Consider the following 14,546-nt stretch of genomic DNA (forward strand, 5'->3'; position numbering starts at 1 on the left):
TGTGTGCTACTATAAAGAAATATGTTTGAAAAATATCCCAAAGTACACTTGTGGTTGAATTTCTGACATTATATTCAATCGCCCCTTGCATAAATGCCTTTTACAAAAAAACTAACTCTGGGAATGTTGCTTTCAGAAGACTAGATTGGAAATGTGTAGCTTAAAATAAAACAACCACCACCAGATGGTAGTCTAAGCATATATGTAGGTGAGACATTCAACACTTGAGCACTTTTTGGGTGAGCAGACAGAACAACATAATGACTAGGGCTTTTGTAAGGGTCATGTCATGAGGTTAGGAATGGGATAAGGATTCAGATTTTGGATCCAGTTAGTGGGAAAGATCTGCCATTTGAATATGCAACCGACCGCTAAACACATTTTACGAAGACGGGAAAAATCCCACAGTGCATACGTCATGTAGTAAATCAGTAGGTGTTGGATATTCCTCAAACTCGCTGACTGACTGATATATAAGATTGAAGTTTACATAATTTTGAAACTGAAATCGAGGTCACTGAGTTTAAAACAAAAGCTATTCACGCTAAACATTAGATATTGCTGACTGTAACCCTCATAAAGTCTCCTGATCGATGACCTGTAATGATTTGGGCTGGTCCTGTATCACAGGCAGTTCTATCCATTATTGTACATGGCAATGTGACTAAGATGAAAATGCTGCTTACTGAATGGAGTGAATGATTTATTGCAAGGCCCTACAGATCTTTTGGGTTTCCTGCTTCCCTCATTTGATGGATAATAGGAGACAGAGGAAGAGAGGTTTAATGTCTTTATAATGGTGCTTCCAGTAACAGAGTGCATTGATAATTCATGCCAGCAGCAGGACTCCTTTTTTCACGTATTCGCGCTTTTACCACCAGAGGCGCCATTTTCCTGCCATACTTCTGTCTAATTCTGTAATTTCTCACAGTTTCAAACATTTAAACACGTTTTATTGGTAAAACCCGCGTTGGTTTGGAAAAGTAATTTTACAAAACAACGTTTCTGAACGCTGCCCTCCACGTTTTGTCAGTCATTCTCGTGTTCGTATTATTACTACCCAACTACCCAACAGTTTTAGCTTAAAACTGACTTTTGATTAAAGATTTCTAGTCCTAAAAGAAGTTTTCATCCAACATTCATTGTCCTATCCAACACACATTTTAATAAAAACGCATATTTTAAAAACAACAGCCTACTTTAATCCTAATGAAATTACACAATGAACAAGTCCATTTAATATTGATCAGACGATAATGCTGATTCAAAACCATATTACGAGGTGTTCTAGTAAGGCAGTAGTAGACATTTTGGCCCTGCTTTTCATATCAGATGGAGACTAGTGTCCATGAAGAATAACATCTGCATCAAATAATGGCCCTTATTGCTTTGCCAGGTGATGGATGACATTTCCATGTAATTCAATCAAACCAATTTAAGTTCAATTCAAGTCCAGCTAATTCTTCATTATCCTCTCAGTGCTCTGAACGGGTCAGCCTACAAAGTGAATTACCATCATTACAGCCACTATTCGCGTGAGGATCGATAAGGCAGGTGGATATCAGAGGAAATGACGGCAGAAAGCGTTTCATCTTCTCTCCTTATCATCCGGGCCACTTTCCATTGTAAAATTTTACACATCGACTGTCCTGTCAGGAAGTCTGGTAGTCAAAGACACCGATATTGATGACTTGTACGTTTCTGAAATACTTCATCTACATCAGTTTTGTTTTAGAATATCTATGGTCTTCTTATTTATTTATTGTTTTATTGCACATGTATTTGTTTATGAATTTGTTTAGATGTTGTTAAAACAATTTGGGGACTAACTGTAGCGTCGTTACATTTTAGGAGCTCACTGAGAATGTTAGACGTTTTAATAAGGTGTTATGATGACATATTGTCTAATGTTCATTGACCTTTTCGTGATCTGGAATTCTTGGAAAACAGCAGCAGGGAACTCGGCCGGACTGCTGGAGACTCACTGACCGCTTCTAGTTTTACCTCTCACGGACATGCGCGCCAGAGGGGCGGGAGGTGGAGGGGGGTGTTAAGGGGCGGGTTTGAGTATATAATACTTCTCTCAGAGAACTTTTGCCTGTCGCCTGATTTTTGGGACAGCTCCACACACCATCCTAACACCAACTGGGGAAACTAAACCGACATTCTTAACCAAATACAACAGCACAGCATTTTTTTATGTTGACATGGAGGACCAACTAAAACATCATTCTGTTTGCCATACCTGCTTGAGAACGGACAGTTTCATAAAAAAGGTAAATCAATCTTTTTACAACCTTTGAGGAATCTTGGACATATCTGGAGATGATTGCATTAGTTAAATTCGTAAAAAAAAAAAATCGACTAGCAAAAATAGAATCGCATTTTCAACAATTAGACATTGACACAACGGAGTTTTACACGCATTTTCTCTTGCACCAGCAGTTCGCGTAATGCCTTGGAGATGTTTTTGTCATTCTAAAACTGCTAACAGCTCTAAACAGCTTGACAGCGCTAAACTGCTCAACAAGGACTATAAAGCATTGTAAATGCACTTCTGTAAAGCGGCTTTGAAACAATGTGTATTTTCAAACGCGCTTTCCAAATAAGAACTGACTTGACACTTTATTCTGGATAAGCGCGCAAGAGAAAGAAGTTGCGCAAGGGGGCGACAGCACTTTAAATGAGCTGGATTTAAGGAAATTATATGCTGAGTTGCGAGGAATGAGATAGCTGGGTATATTGAGCAGTCTTGTAACTTGTTGAACGTTGTGTAAGAGGAGATAAAAGCTCTTGGATAACAATTCAATTTTAGGGTTAAGCAGATAATTAAACAGTCGATGCATGCAGTGTTTTTGAAGAATTGCATTGGCGAATTGCATGCACTGGAGGAACTAATGACAGCTACCCACGGACGATGATGAGGATAATTGATAAGCAGGCCTTTAGACCTTAAAGCATCATGTTTTTGGAAAAAAGATGACATGCGTTATTGAAAAACTGCAAAGTTGCTAGTCATGCATGTATATGAGAACTCAGTATATTGGAGAAACAAATTACAGCTCCTCAAGATCTGCCCAACAAAACTGCAATTTAAATTGAAAATGTTCAGTATTAAACAAGCATGCACAAATGCCTGTTGTGAACTGCAATGCATGCTCTCCAGGTCATGAAGACATGTTTTTGCGTACTGTACAATGACATACTGATTTTGACCATGTGATCAGGGAGATAATTGAAAAGTCGATAGCCATGCATGCACACACTAAAGTATTGCATTACTGAACTCAATGCCTTGAGGAAGCTAATAATAGTTACTTGAAGCATTCAGTATTAAGTTCAGGTATACATGGGATGAAAAGAGCAGCTTTGTACATTTAAAAAAAAAAATATATATATAATGTATAAAAAAATAATGTATAAAAAAATATAAAATATAATGTACTAACTTAAACACGTTTTCTCCGCAGGTCTTAAAGATGTACTGGTCCATACGGATGCCCATATGCATACTGTTTTTAACCCTGTCTGCCTTCGAAGTGGCTTCAGCTGAAACATTATGCGGCGGAGAGCTGGTGGACGCGCTACAGTTTGTCTGTGAAGACAGAGGTTTCTATTTCAGTACGTACATTTGCACACTGCATTTTGCTTAGGAGTTGGAAAAGCCTGCCAATTGTATGTCATGAATGTCCAAAGTTACGAGCGAAGTCTCGGCAGATTGTGCTGACTGGGCGCATTCTCTCGCGATATCTGTGATTGCATATGAAAGGGATGCTAAATGAGCCACAATGGCCTGGTTGTTTACTTGCACATTCCGCCAGGGAAAGTAATAGTACCCAAGTGGCATTCCATTCACCTCTCCAGAAATGTTCCCAGGCTACACTCAATTGAAAAAAAAAGTTGTTTGTCCTCTTACACGGCTGGATGGATTGAGACAGCTTCATTACTAGTTTAGCGTAACAGATGTGAACCAATACGTTCGATGCCGATCGTACAATCCGGATCCAGCGCTGGTTGTACACCGCTCGCATGCAAGGAGGGGGTCGAGAGCACAACTTTTTAAATATTTGTCGTCTTCCTCACGCCAGCACTGACAAACAGACAAGGCCTTTGTGTTCTTTTGGCCGCAGAAGCCTAACTACCCCGAAAGATCATTATCCAATTTGGGCCAGCACAGATTTTCCCCCCTCTATCCACCAGATCTACTCTTGTTCAATGTTTCCCATCCTACAATCAAGAACTCCCTTTCAGATCGTCGCGAGTGTGAGAAGCGCAAATCGTTCGCATAATATTTGACTGGAAATCAATTGTTCCTTCCTTTTCCCGGGCCGGCTCCCTCCCCTCCATTACTGTGTCCTGTATCTTCGCTCTTTCATGCCAAGTCTGTTCTTCTACCCCTCCCCCTTCCTCTCTTTCATGCTCTCTTTATCTCTGCTGAGCTGGCAAAGGACAAGGTCAAAGGATATCCACCATTTACTCATCCAAACAGAAGCAAAGACTTTTGCCCTTCAACTCTCTCACTGTCTCATTTGTAGGCGTTCGATCTTCCGTTCCTGGGAACGCACAGCCGGCGAATTCTTCGAAAACGTTTTTTTGAAAAGCTCAATTAGTCAGACATTGCAGATGCGACCCAGTCAAAATACAATGGATCGATAATGAAATTTGCTTTATCTGTAATAGAATCAGGCCACTGTAGCTTGATTTAAATTGACTTGTTCGTAGGGTTTGTTGAATGTGTTTGCATGTTTTATGGTGACTATTCTAGCTTGTTTGCTAGGGTTAACTGGTTTAAGTTGGTCAGATAGTCTTCCAGCTTGGATATTTTGGTGGTTAGCTGGATTCCCTGCTGGAAGAAAAACATCTTAAACCAATCTAGTTTGCTGGTCTTAGCTGGTATGTTGGCTGGTATTAGTTTGTTTTTTTCACTTCTCATCTAGTCAGGCTCTGTGTCTAGTTAGGCTTGGAGACTAGCTTAAAACTAGCAAACCTGCATAGGCTGGTTTAATAAGCTATTCCAGTTAACTAGTTGACAAAAGTCCCAAACCCATCTAAACTATCATCTCATTCATCTAAGTAATCACCCAGAGACCAGTAAACCAGATCTTAAACCAGCCTATTCTAGTTTGCCGGTCTTAGCTGGTATGTTGGCTGGTATTAGTTTTTTCAATTTTCTGCTAATCAGGCTGGGTGACTAGTTGAGCACCCAAATACTTGGCCAGGCTTGGAGACTAGCTTAAATCTAGCAAACCTGCTTAGGGTGGTTTAATCAGGCATTTTCAGTAGAGTTAGATTATCTAAACCATCTAAAACCATCTAAACCATCTTCTGACTCTGTCTTAACCACCACCCAGAGACCAGAAAACCAGTATAGGCTAGTTTACAAGAATAGTTCACCTCAAATAAGAACGATCTGTTAACATTTACTCACTCTGAGGAAGAACTGAGGAACTGTCCATGTAACAAAAGTCAATGGAGTCCAAAACAACATTAGGCCCAAGGACTTTAATTGCATGGACAAAAATGGTTTGGAATTGAGAGTGAGTAAATAATGACAGAATTGAGTGATTTTGTGTGAAATGTAACCAGAACAATACTAATGTGTCTTTATTTGTATCTTTGCAGGTCGACCAACTAGCAGGTCGAACAGTCGACGATCTCAAAATCGTGGGATTGTGGAAGAGTGTTGTTTTAACAGTTGTAACCTAGCTCTTCTAGAACAATACTGCGCTAAACCTGCCAAGTCGGAGAGGGACGTTTCAGCCACATCCCTACAGGTCATCCCGGTGATGCCCGCATTAAAACAGGTACGTTGGCCATGGGAAACAACAAAAACGGTTCAGTGCTTTATCAGGCTCACCATCTTGATCGTCCTGTTCTTTCTGCTGAAATTGTGCATCCTGGCATGTGGGTTAAAGAAAACAGTGAGCCAGAGTAAGGAACTAGTAAGCAAGTATTGCCCCAAAACCGCTGACCAAGTGGAAAATGATATGATATAAGAGGTCATACATAGGTTGAAATTTTCCTGTTGATTTACGTCACATACTTGGATTGGGTTACAAAACCAGCATCTCTCAAAATGGCCTAGATGTTGACTAGGTGGTTGGACACTGGGGACTGCCTTTTTCTTTCTTGCCATTCTCAATTTTTTGTTCTATGTTATGGTTAAGACTAAAAATGCATCATTTCCTCACCATCATGTCATTCCAAAACTAAATGACTTGTGCGGAGCACAACAGAACAGTTTTTGTCCATTCAAAGGAAGTCAATAGGGTTCAAAACAACAATGAACCCCACTGACTTTCAATGTATGGACTAAAAACAAGGAGACGATATGAGGGTCAGTAAATGATCAAAGAATTGTAATTGTTGGGTGAACTAACTCTTTAAGGAAGATAATTTTAATCAGTCATTCAGTGTTGTCGTTGGTGGTTGAAGGATTTTAGGCTTTTTTTTTGACAAAATATCCTCAAAATTTCAACCTTCCTCTAGAGTCATCTACTAATGTTATTATTATTTTCGCAACAGGAGCTCCCAAGAAAACACGTGACCGTGAAATATTCCAAATACGACATGTGGCAACGAAAGGCCGCCCAGAGGCTACGGAGGGGTGTCCCCGCCATCCTGCGGGCCAAGAAGTTCAGGCGGCAGGCGGAGAGAATCAGGGCCCAAGAGCAACTGCACCACCACAGGCCTCTCATCACGCTTCCCAGCAAGCTGCCGCCCATCCTTCTTCCCACAGAAGACTACGTCAGCCACAAGTGAAACCAGGAGCTTTTGCACAGAGTCGATGAAAAAAAGACTAGGGGATCAAAGCTTTTTGTCTCTGACGTCATTTCTGTGGCAGTCCTCAACAACCCTTCTTCCTTCCCCACCAGACGTGCTCACACGCTCTTCCAGTTTCTATTCTTGCTGTTTCGTTCACCAACAAAAAGGCACATCACAAACGAGAGGAACACGATTCAGGTGAAGATGCAAAGGAAAGAACGAAGGAGCCGTGAGACGCCGAACGTTTCGCCGGTTCGGAGGACTTCGGAGCGCGAGGAACCGCTCGAGCTAGCATGAAAGAACCCATTCCACTGCATTCTCCCGAGACAAAAGCATCTCTCTTTTAGTACATATTAGTTTGCACCTGTAACTATAAAGGGACATCCACACTGTAAGGAATTGTTATAAAATTAGATTCCTGTTCCAGCACCTTGTAATCACAAATGAAAAGCAGAGAAGAGTCTGCGAATTGCACATCGCCACGGATTACGTCAAAGTTCTTGTTAAGTAAATAAAAAAAAAGGCACTATTTTTTTATGGACTATGAACGTGTAGCTCAAAAAATGTCATGGTGCTAGCTTTGGGAACGGACTCAAAGGAGAAGGGGTTGAAAAGCACGTTTTTTTTTTCCTTTGAAACTTTATTAAGCTTTCCGTTTTAAGGAAAGTGTGACTTTTGAAAGAGAAAACAAGAGCACGAGGGATATCGCTGCATGCAGACGTGTATGCATCGGGTCCCGGCGCTGCCGTCGCGATAAAGGAAGGAGCAGTGCGGGGACGCCGAAGGGATCACGTTCGGACGCCCGGACGTGGAGAACTGGCCTCCTTTCGAGCGTGGCTGCACAAAACCCCTGCTTTGCACTGCAGGATGAGGGACATTGTGACCTTGAAAAAGTGGGATGTTTGTACTTTCTATGTTCTTTTTCGTGAAAATGCTTCGAGGAAAAAAGGAAAAAAAAAAAGCCCAGTGTTGTTTCTGGTACCGTGACATTCTTGTTAGGCTTTGTGTTTTTGTAACGTTATTTTACAGTTCTGAAAAAAAAAAGGCACAAATATCAATTCAAAGGGAAAAAACGCAATAATGTCAACTAACATATATTTTTAACGTTTATCCGTAGTATTCACATGCTTTTGCCTGAAAACAAATACTTGAATATATATAAATATATATGAAATAAATATGAAAATATATATTATAATTAGTTTCCAGGGACATCATGTAATATTCTTTTAGTCTGAGCTGTATCTTGCGTAATGAGCCGCCAAGCTTCTTTTTGTTTGTTTGTTTAAGTACAAATATGGGCACTGTATAAAGGCATTATTTATTTTGTTATAAAATTATATATTAAAATCGGTCCAAATACAGTAATATACATAGCACTGATGCTCAACTGATGGATTTCATTTTATATGCTCTCTTATTTTCCCATTTTACATGTAAATGCTTTTTGTAGATGCTTTGTACCAAAAAATATTTCGTTTTTTCCTCTCGGTTCACCACAGAGCTATTTTAAAATCAATATTTTAACAGCAGCTGTAGCCTGGATCGCTTAGGCATGTTGTAATACAAAAATAGGCACATACTCAGAAGACTCTTCCTTGTCTCTTGTCTCTTTCTCTTCCTCCCGCATGGCTTTTTAATCTGCCAAATGGATTTCTGTTTATAAAAAAAACAAAAAAACAACTATATAAAAACTTGTGTTTAACTTTCCTCACAAGGATCTGGATAACCCACTACAGTTTAAGCCACGTTAGTGCCGTATCATCATTTTTCGGCTTCTCTAAGATAAGAAAGCCATGTTTTTGAGAAGAGCCTGCAGGAAGATGGAGGTGTTGTCCCTGGTTCAATGTTTGAGTAACTAAACGAAACCAATATGATGTCACAACGAGTGGACTGTTTATACATCCCCTCAATCTCGCCATCTTACAATAACATGCCCTAAATCCTCTTATTTCCTTTCGGTTGGGGTGTTTTTTCAAGTCCTCCATGTATCTTCATCTCAGTTGTTGAAGGGCTACCGTACTTAGTTACCCTAATACTCAGGAAATATCAGCGGATTTATGTGAAAGACCCCAATACAAGGCCATTTTTTTTCGCAGTTTCTCAGCCAAGCACTAGAAGTCAGTCTGGTTTCTTGTATGTGCCCCATCTTTAAGGTCATAAAATGATACTATAGTATCGCTTAGTACCTTGAAACTTAAAGGTCTAAGTGCCTGCAGTGTATCCCTCTGCCTTGATAATCCAATATTTATCTGATTCATATCAGCTGTGACGAAGCAGTGCAATTATTATAATTACTATCATTATTTTTATTATTCAAACATCCCGTATTTCCGAAGACATTGCCATTTTTCTGTTGTTATACCTGCAAGGACTGCATCCACTGTCGTTCTTTCCAAACTGGTTACTTAAGTAAAAGGCGCGTAAGGAAAACACATCCTATTGCGCTAAAAATTAAGGGATCTTTTGTCTTTCATTGGCAACGGTTTAATATCAGTAGCCCACGCAGCCTATGTGTATTTTAATTGATTTAACCTCTGCACGCTAGGACGTCCGAAATGCACAATTCATGTACTTTCATTTTTAATATCAATAAAAACCATTTTATCAAACATGTTTCAGTCATGTGCAAGTGTGTGGGGTTTTTTTATTGCCGGGTTGCATTGTAAATCATTCAGTAGATGTTGAGGCCTACGAAGAATTTCCTTGATGCTTTTAGCATCTTTTCTGCACTGGCTGATCTGCAGAAGGTGAAAGTGTGCCAACGGAAAAGAAAATGCACTAAAATGTGAGCAAATAGTGTCTTGGGAGCAGATGCACGACAGCTTCACACACTACAAAAGCTGTCACTGCGGCAGTACCTTTTCAAAAGGTACACTTTTTGTACCCTAAAATATACAATTTAGTACTTTAAATGTAGATATGTAATTACTAGTGTCTTTTGAAATGGTATTAAAATAGACTTTGAATCCCAGACCTCAAATGTTTAGACCCCTGCTATATTTACCCACCTAAATAAAGACGATCATGATGTGGTGTTTAAACTAAAGGTTTAGGACTCTAAGTAAACAGTATCTGAATGTAACACAATGATGGTTACCATCTAGACATGACTGATCATGACTCCTGCAAAGGTGCAATAATCAGTGATACGCTATTGTAGAAAGCAGCTTTTATAGATCTGTATTGCACAAAATCATTTATTACACCGAATGTAATCGTTTAAAGGACTATTTCACCTGAGACAAGACAGCTCTGTCATTGTTTACTCACCCTCATGTCCTTCCAAACCCGTATGGTTTTATTTTTTCCATGCAGCACAAATGAAAATGTACACTTCATAGTGTCCATGTCTGTCAATCTCTGAATAAAAAACAAAAAAACAAAAAAACAAAGAACATAAAAATAAGTGGCTATAGAACTTTGACACCAAACCAATTCCATTTTGATCACTAGCTTGATCAGTAGCTTGCAGTCAAATTTGTCAGGGAAAAAATTAACTTTTAAACTAAGAAGCATCTTCTGTGGATTAGCTAGACTAGCAATATGTGCTAACAAAGTAAATAGTGTTATTTGATTTCATGTATACTTAAATGAAGTCTGTGACCGTCGTATAGTTTGTTTACAGTCTGTTTATGTGTGAATATTATCTTGATGAACATAAAAATCATAAACTTTTATTGGTCACAGAGCTTATTTTCTGTAATATTCCAAAAGCCAATGTTAAAATTCTATTAGAATTTTGTTGAGGGAACCTGGATCATGCTAACTTCCCGGTTAGCCTACAAAAATACCTCACTCATGCAACGATCTATAGCCTAATATTGGCTGAACCCCTTTACGATGAATGCCCACTTACAAGGCATATCACCACACTTTTTATTTTACTTTATTATTATTTACCTATTTATATTTAAATGAATGCGTGTTAACTTACAAATTAGTGACTGAAGTCGAAGTGGGATGAAATCGGTGAGGTAAAGTGCAATGTTCCTTTAAGATGAATCAGCTTTCGTTCGTGTATTCCCGCCGTCTCTTTGCGCGGCACTTCTCTGCGGTCGGCCGTTTACTGTCCAGAACAGCTGACTAAGGAGTGCTAGGTCTTCCTTGAAGCCTTTCAGATTCCTTTTAGCTGTCAGAGGCTGCACATTAACGCACTGAGCACTAGTGTGTGACAGATCAACTAGTGAACCATGGCGGCAGGCGACCTGGAGTGTGTTAGTGAGTACTTGTGTCTGTTATAACAATGGCAGCACTCGATAAATCCCCTCAAGGCTCCATGTGAATGTAGTTAGAGGATGAGAGAAAACGTTAAATGTTGCAAGACGTTAACCTGCTTGTTTAATTTAGTGCAGCGTGATGGTTTAAATATTAACAACCGCTTCCATTTCCCTGCAATAGATTTTCATCGGAGAACAGTGTCTTTACAACATGAATGAATATTTCAAAAACCTATCAAGATCACGTGAGCATGTACTCTGTGAATCTTGCGAGTGACTGGTAATACATTTCTCATCGTTTTTCATCAGGTTGACATAAAACACATTTTTAATTACATAGCAGTACACATTTAATATATAAAAAAACTCTCACAATTGTCCTTTTTCCTCACAATTGGGAATTGACATCTTGCAGTTCTGACTTTTTTTCCTCAGAATTGCTTGATATAAGCTTGCAATTCTCACTTTTTCCTCACAATTGCTAGATGGTTACTAGGGTGTTTCTAAGTACTTGTTAGAGTTTTACTAGTTGGTAGCCAAGGTTATGTTACATGGTTTGTCTAGGTTTGTTCAGGGGAATTGCTATGCAGATACTATGGTGTATCGAGGTGGGGACCAGGTCGTTGCTATAGACATTTTTCCTGAACGCGGAAGTCTGACTCTTAACCTGAAGAATTCTTTGCATTTCCGGTCTCCTGTGTTACTAGTCCAAGTAGCATATATTTCTTTTAAAAAGCACATGGTTCTATAGCACCATCACTTTGCAATGTCACAATGACCATCATTTGTCAGTGCCTTACTCCTCAAAGTTTAATGAGTTTGTAAATGACACAAAGCTGCCCATGTTAGCTACATTAAAAACACATGGACGCTATTTGAATGGGTTCCTATGGAAACTGGAACAGGGTAGGGTTGCACCAACTGATCGTAAACTCTTACATAATTTGGAACGTTAAGTCCAAATTTGTAACAAAATCTGTAGATTATTTGGTTGCACCAGTTGTTCATAAGGCAGGACTTAGCTAGTAGTTCGTAAACTCTCCGTAAAGTAATGCGTAGTTGCATAATCTGACGTTTACACTAAATCATCCAATAGAAACCTTAAAATATGCAAGCAGAACTTGTTTAAATGCTATGAATTTTTATTTATCCTTCATTCTAACTTCTTTTGCCTCACGTATACTAACGGTAAAAACTAGTTTCCATTAAAAACGAAACAATAACATTAGTCTATATTACATTTATATTTAGTCATTTAGCAGACGCTTTTATCCAAAGCATACAAATATTAAGCAATTTTTCTTGTCCAGGGTCAAATGTAAATAACATTCAGATGTAAATAACATTCAGAGACTATAACTGAAATAAATAAGGACCAATGAATACTGTGAAAAACATCAGAACGAAGCGCACCGAGTCGCGCTGTAGATGGGGTGTTGAAGACGAGCTAAAAAAGAAACAAGTACGTTTATTCACATATTGTTCTCTCTCTTAATATGTATGTGAGTGTAAATGTCAGCAGCATCATATATGCCTAAAGGATTGAAGGTTGTCAGTTAAAAGAAGAGCATATTTGTCACAAGGACGGACTGAGACGTGCGGATCCATTTGCAGCATTTTATTCAGGCAAACAAACACAAAGGGGCAGGCAGAAATCGTAGTCAAAAAACAGGCAGAAAGGTCGGGGCTGGCAGCGAGAATCAAACACGGGAGGGAGTCCAGGAATCACACACACGGGAAAACAAACACGGGAAGAAACGCTCGGAATTACGACCATGAGGAACGATAAGACTTCGCAAGGTGGCTGTGTGTGTGAGTGGCTTAAATGCAGTCCTAGAAATGAGGTGCAGGTGTGAGCGGTAATCAGTGCAGTGAGAAACAAGGAGCAGGTGAATGCAGTGATTAGTGCAGTGGCTTGTGGGGAATGAAGTCCATGATGTGTAGTGCAAGAGTTTATGATGACAGGACGACTCAATTCGTGACAATATTGATGCTGTTCGCTCAGTCTGCTATTTTATTCCAACCGTTACTCCTGACCTAGTCTCGCAAAGCCAGACCTTCAGACTGACGACTGAAGGTTTGGAATCCATGGCAGCTTTCATTGGCCAAGGCCCGACCATAAGGCCGTTTGATCGACATGTCAAACAACCAATCACAATTAGTTTCGTTCAGCGTCACGTTTCGGGGCGTGGAAATGTCCCCACAACAACAGACTGGCTTGCAACAAGTTAGCCATTAAAATAACCAGCATCGAAAGTTAAAGAAGAAGAGGAAGAACAAGCAGTAAGTAAGCGAACGTTGCAAATGTGTTTAACAACAATGGCGTCTGCATAAGCACCTCTTAGCAAAACACAGAGTAAATCATTCTGTGCTTTGTTTCCCGAAATCCGGAAATCTGATCAAATTCAACTAATCAGATGACGACTTCAAAATTCTTGAAGTGTTTCCAGTTAAGTGTACCATATGCATCAAACGTTTAGCCAACGTTCCATGGGTGTGACGCAGAGATGGAAATTAACTTTTTTGTCCACCGGCCAGTGTGTCTGGTGGATTTCAAAATCTACCAGCCACTAAATGTTTTGACCAGCCACTTTATGTTTTTAACCGACAATGTGTAGCTGCATGTGAAAATTAATACTACCAGATCTACTATACTTGAGCAGTTTATTTAATCTCAAGTCTCAATAAAATACTAACATTTTCACCGAATTTTTCATGATACAGAGCTATCTTCACAACTACTTCACAACTATTTTATGTAGCCTAATTTGCGCGCATTGGGGAGTCGCTCTCTAAGCGCAGAGTATTAAAGTTGCTTTTGAATACGCGTGCGCATTTACTTTTGGTTTCGTTTTTACTATAGCGCAAAACTCTCGGCAGCGTAGAGCGTGCATTCTAAAATACAAGAGATTACTTAACAAAACCATTTGGGTGGACACCAACGGGATTTTGAAAAGTGTGTCCCCAGTGGAAATTACGCCCCTGTGTGAGTGGAACTCTGCCGCCGAGTTATCAACTGATGTGAATGAATGCCGCGTTCTACAGTATATTGAGAAAGATGCGCCATGAATTGCATCTGACAGAAATACACGAATAGCACGAAATACAATATATTTCTTCAAAAGCAGATTGTAAAGATATTTTAACAGACCTCTTAACGCCTGTGATGTATCGCCACATAATTTTGAAGGTGTGCCTCCGCTAAAAGTGTCCGCCGTCTTCTTCTTCTTCTTTGTGTATTTTAACGGCAGTTCGCAACCAACGTTAAGGTGCATCCGGTTGAAGTAAGTTATTTTTATTTACCCGCCACGGTGGCCGGTGGGTGAAGCGAGTTTACCTGCCACAACACAAAATCACCCGCATTTGGCTGGTGGCGGGTGCTAATTTCCATCCCTGGTGTGACATATGAGGCTGAGACTACTCCTGACCAGACGCTTCCATAAATATTTAGCTGTAAACTAAGTTTAATGGTGCAACGCAAAAATATTTAGTAGTATGTAAGTTGTAACTTAGTGTCCCTTTACGTTGCAACTAGGCTAAATTGTAACTTGCGCACAGCTG

General features: G+C 39.7%; 1 protein-coding gene and 1 long non-coding RNA gene across 2 annotated transcripts in view; both read left to right on the forward strand.

Annotated features, from left to right (window-relative positions):
- The first annotated feature begins 2,122 nt into the window (after positions 1–2,122).
- On the forward strand, positions 2,123–9,377 carry igf2b (insulin-like growth factor 2b). Its single transcript, XM_073831943.1, has 4 exons — positions 2,123–2,276; positions 3,471–3,621; positions 5,623–5,804; positions 6,526–9,377. Exons 1-4 carry the CDS (start codon positions 2,208–2,210, stop codon positions 6,760–6,762), a joined length of 639 nt encoding a protein of 212 aa, XP_073688044.1. The 5' UTR covers positions 2,123–2,207; the 3' UTR covers positions 6,763–9,377.
- Positions 9,378–10,739: 1,362 nt separating this feature from the next.
- LOC141301199 (uncharacterized) overlaps positions 10,740–14,546 on the forward strand; it is a 48,732-nt gene continuing 44,925 nt past the window's right edge. Inside the window, exon 1 of the long non-coding RNA XR_012342131.1 lies at positions 10,740–10,986. This is a non-coding gene — a long non-coding RNA (uncharacterized lncRNA). The remainder of the gene's footprint in view (positions 10,987–14,546) is intronic.

Source organism: Garra rufa, chromosome 25 (assembly GCF_049309525.1).
Source record: "Garra rufa chromosome 25, GarRuf1.0, whole genome shotgun sequence".
Classification (NCBI taxonomy): Eukaryota; Metazoa; Chordata; class Actinopteri; order Cypriniformes; family Cyprinidae; genus Garra; species Garra rufa.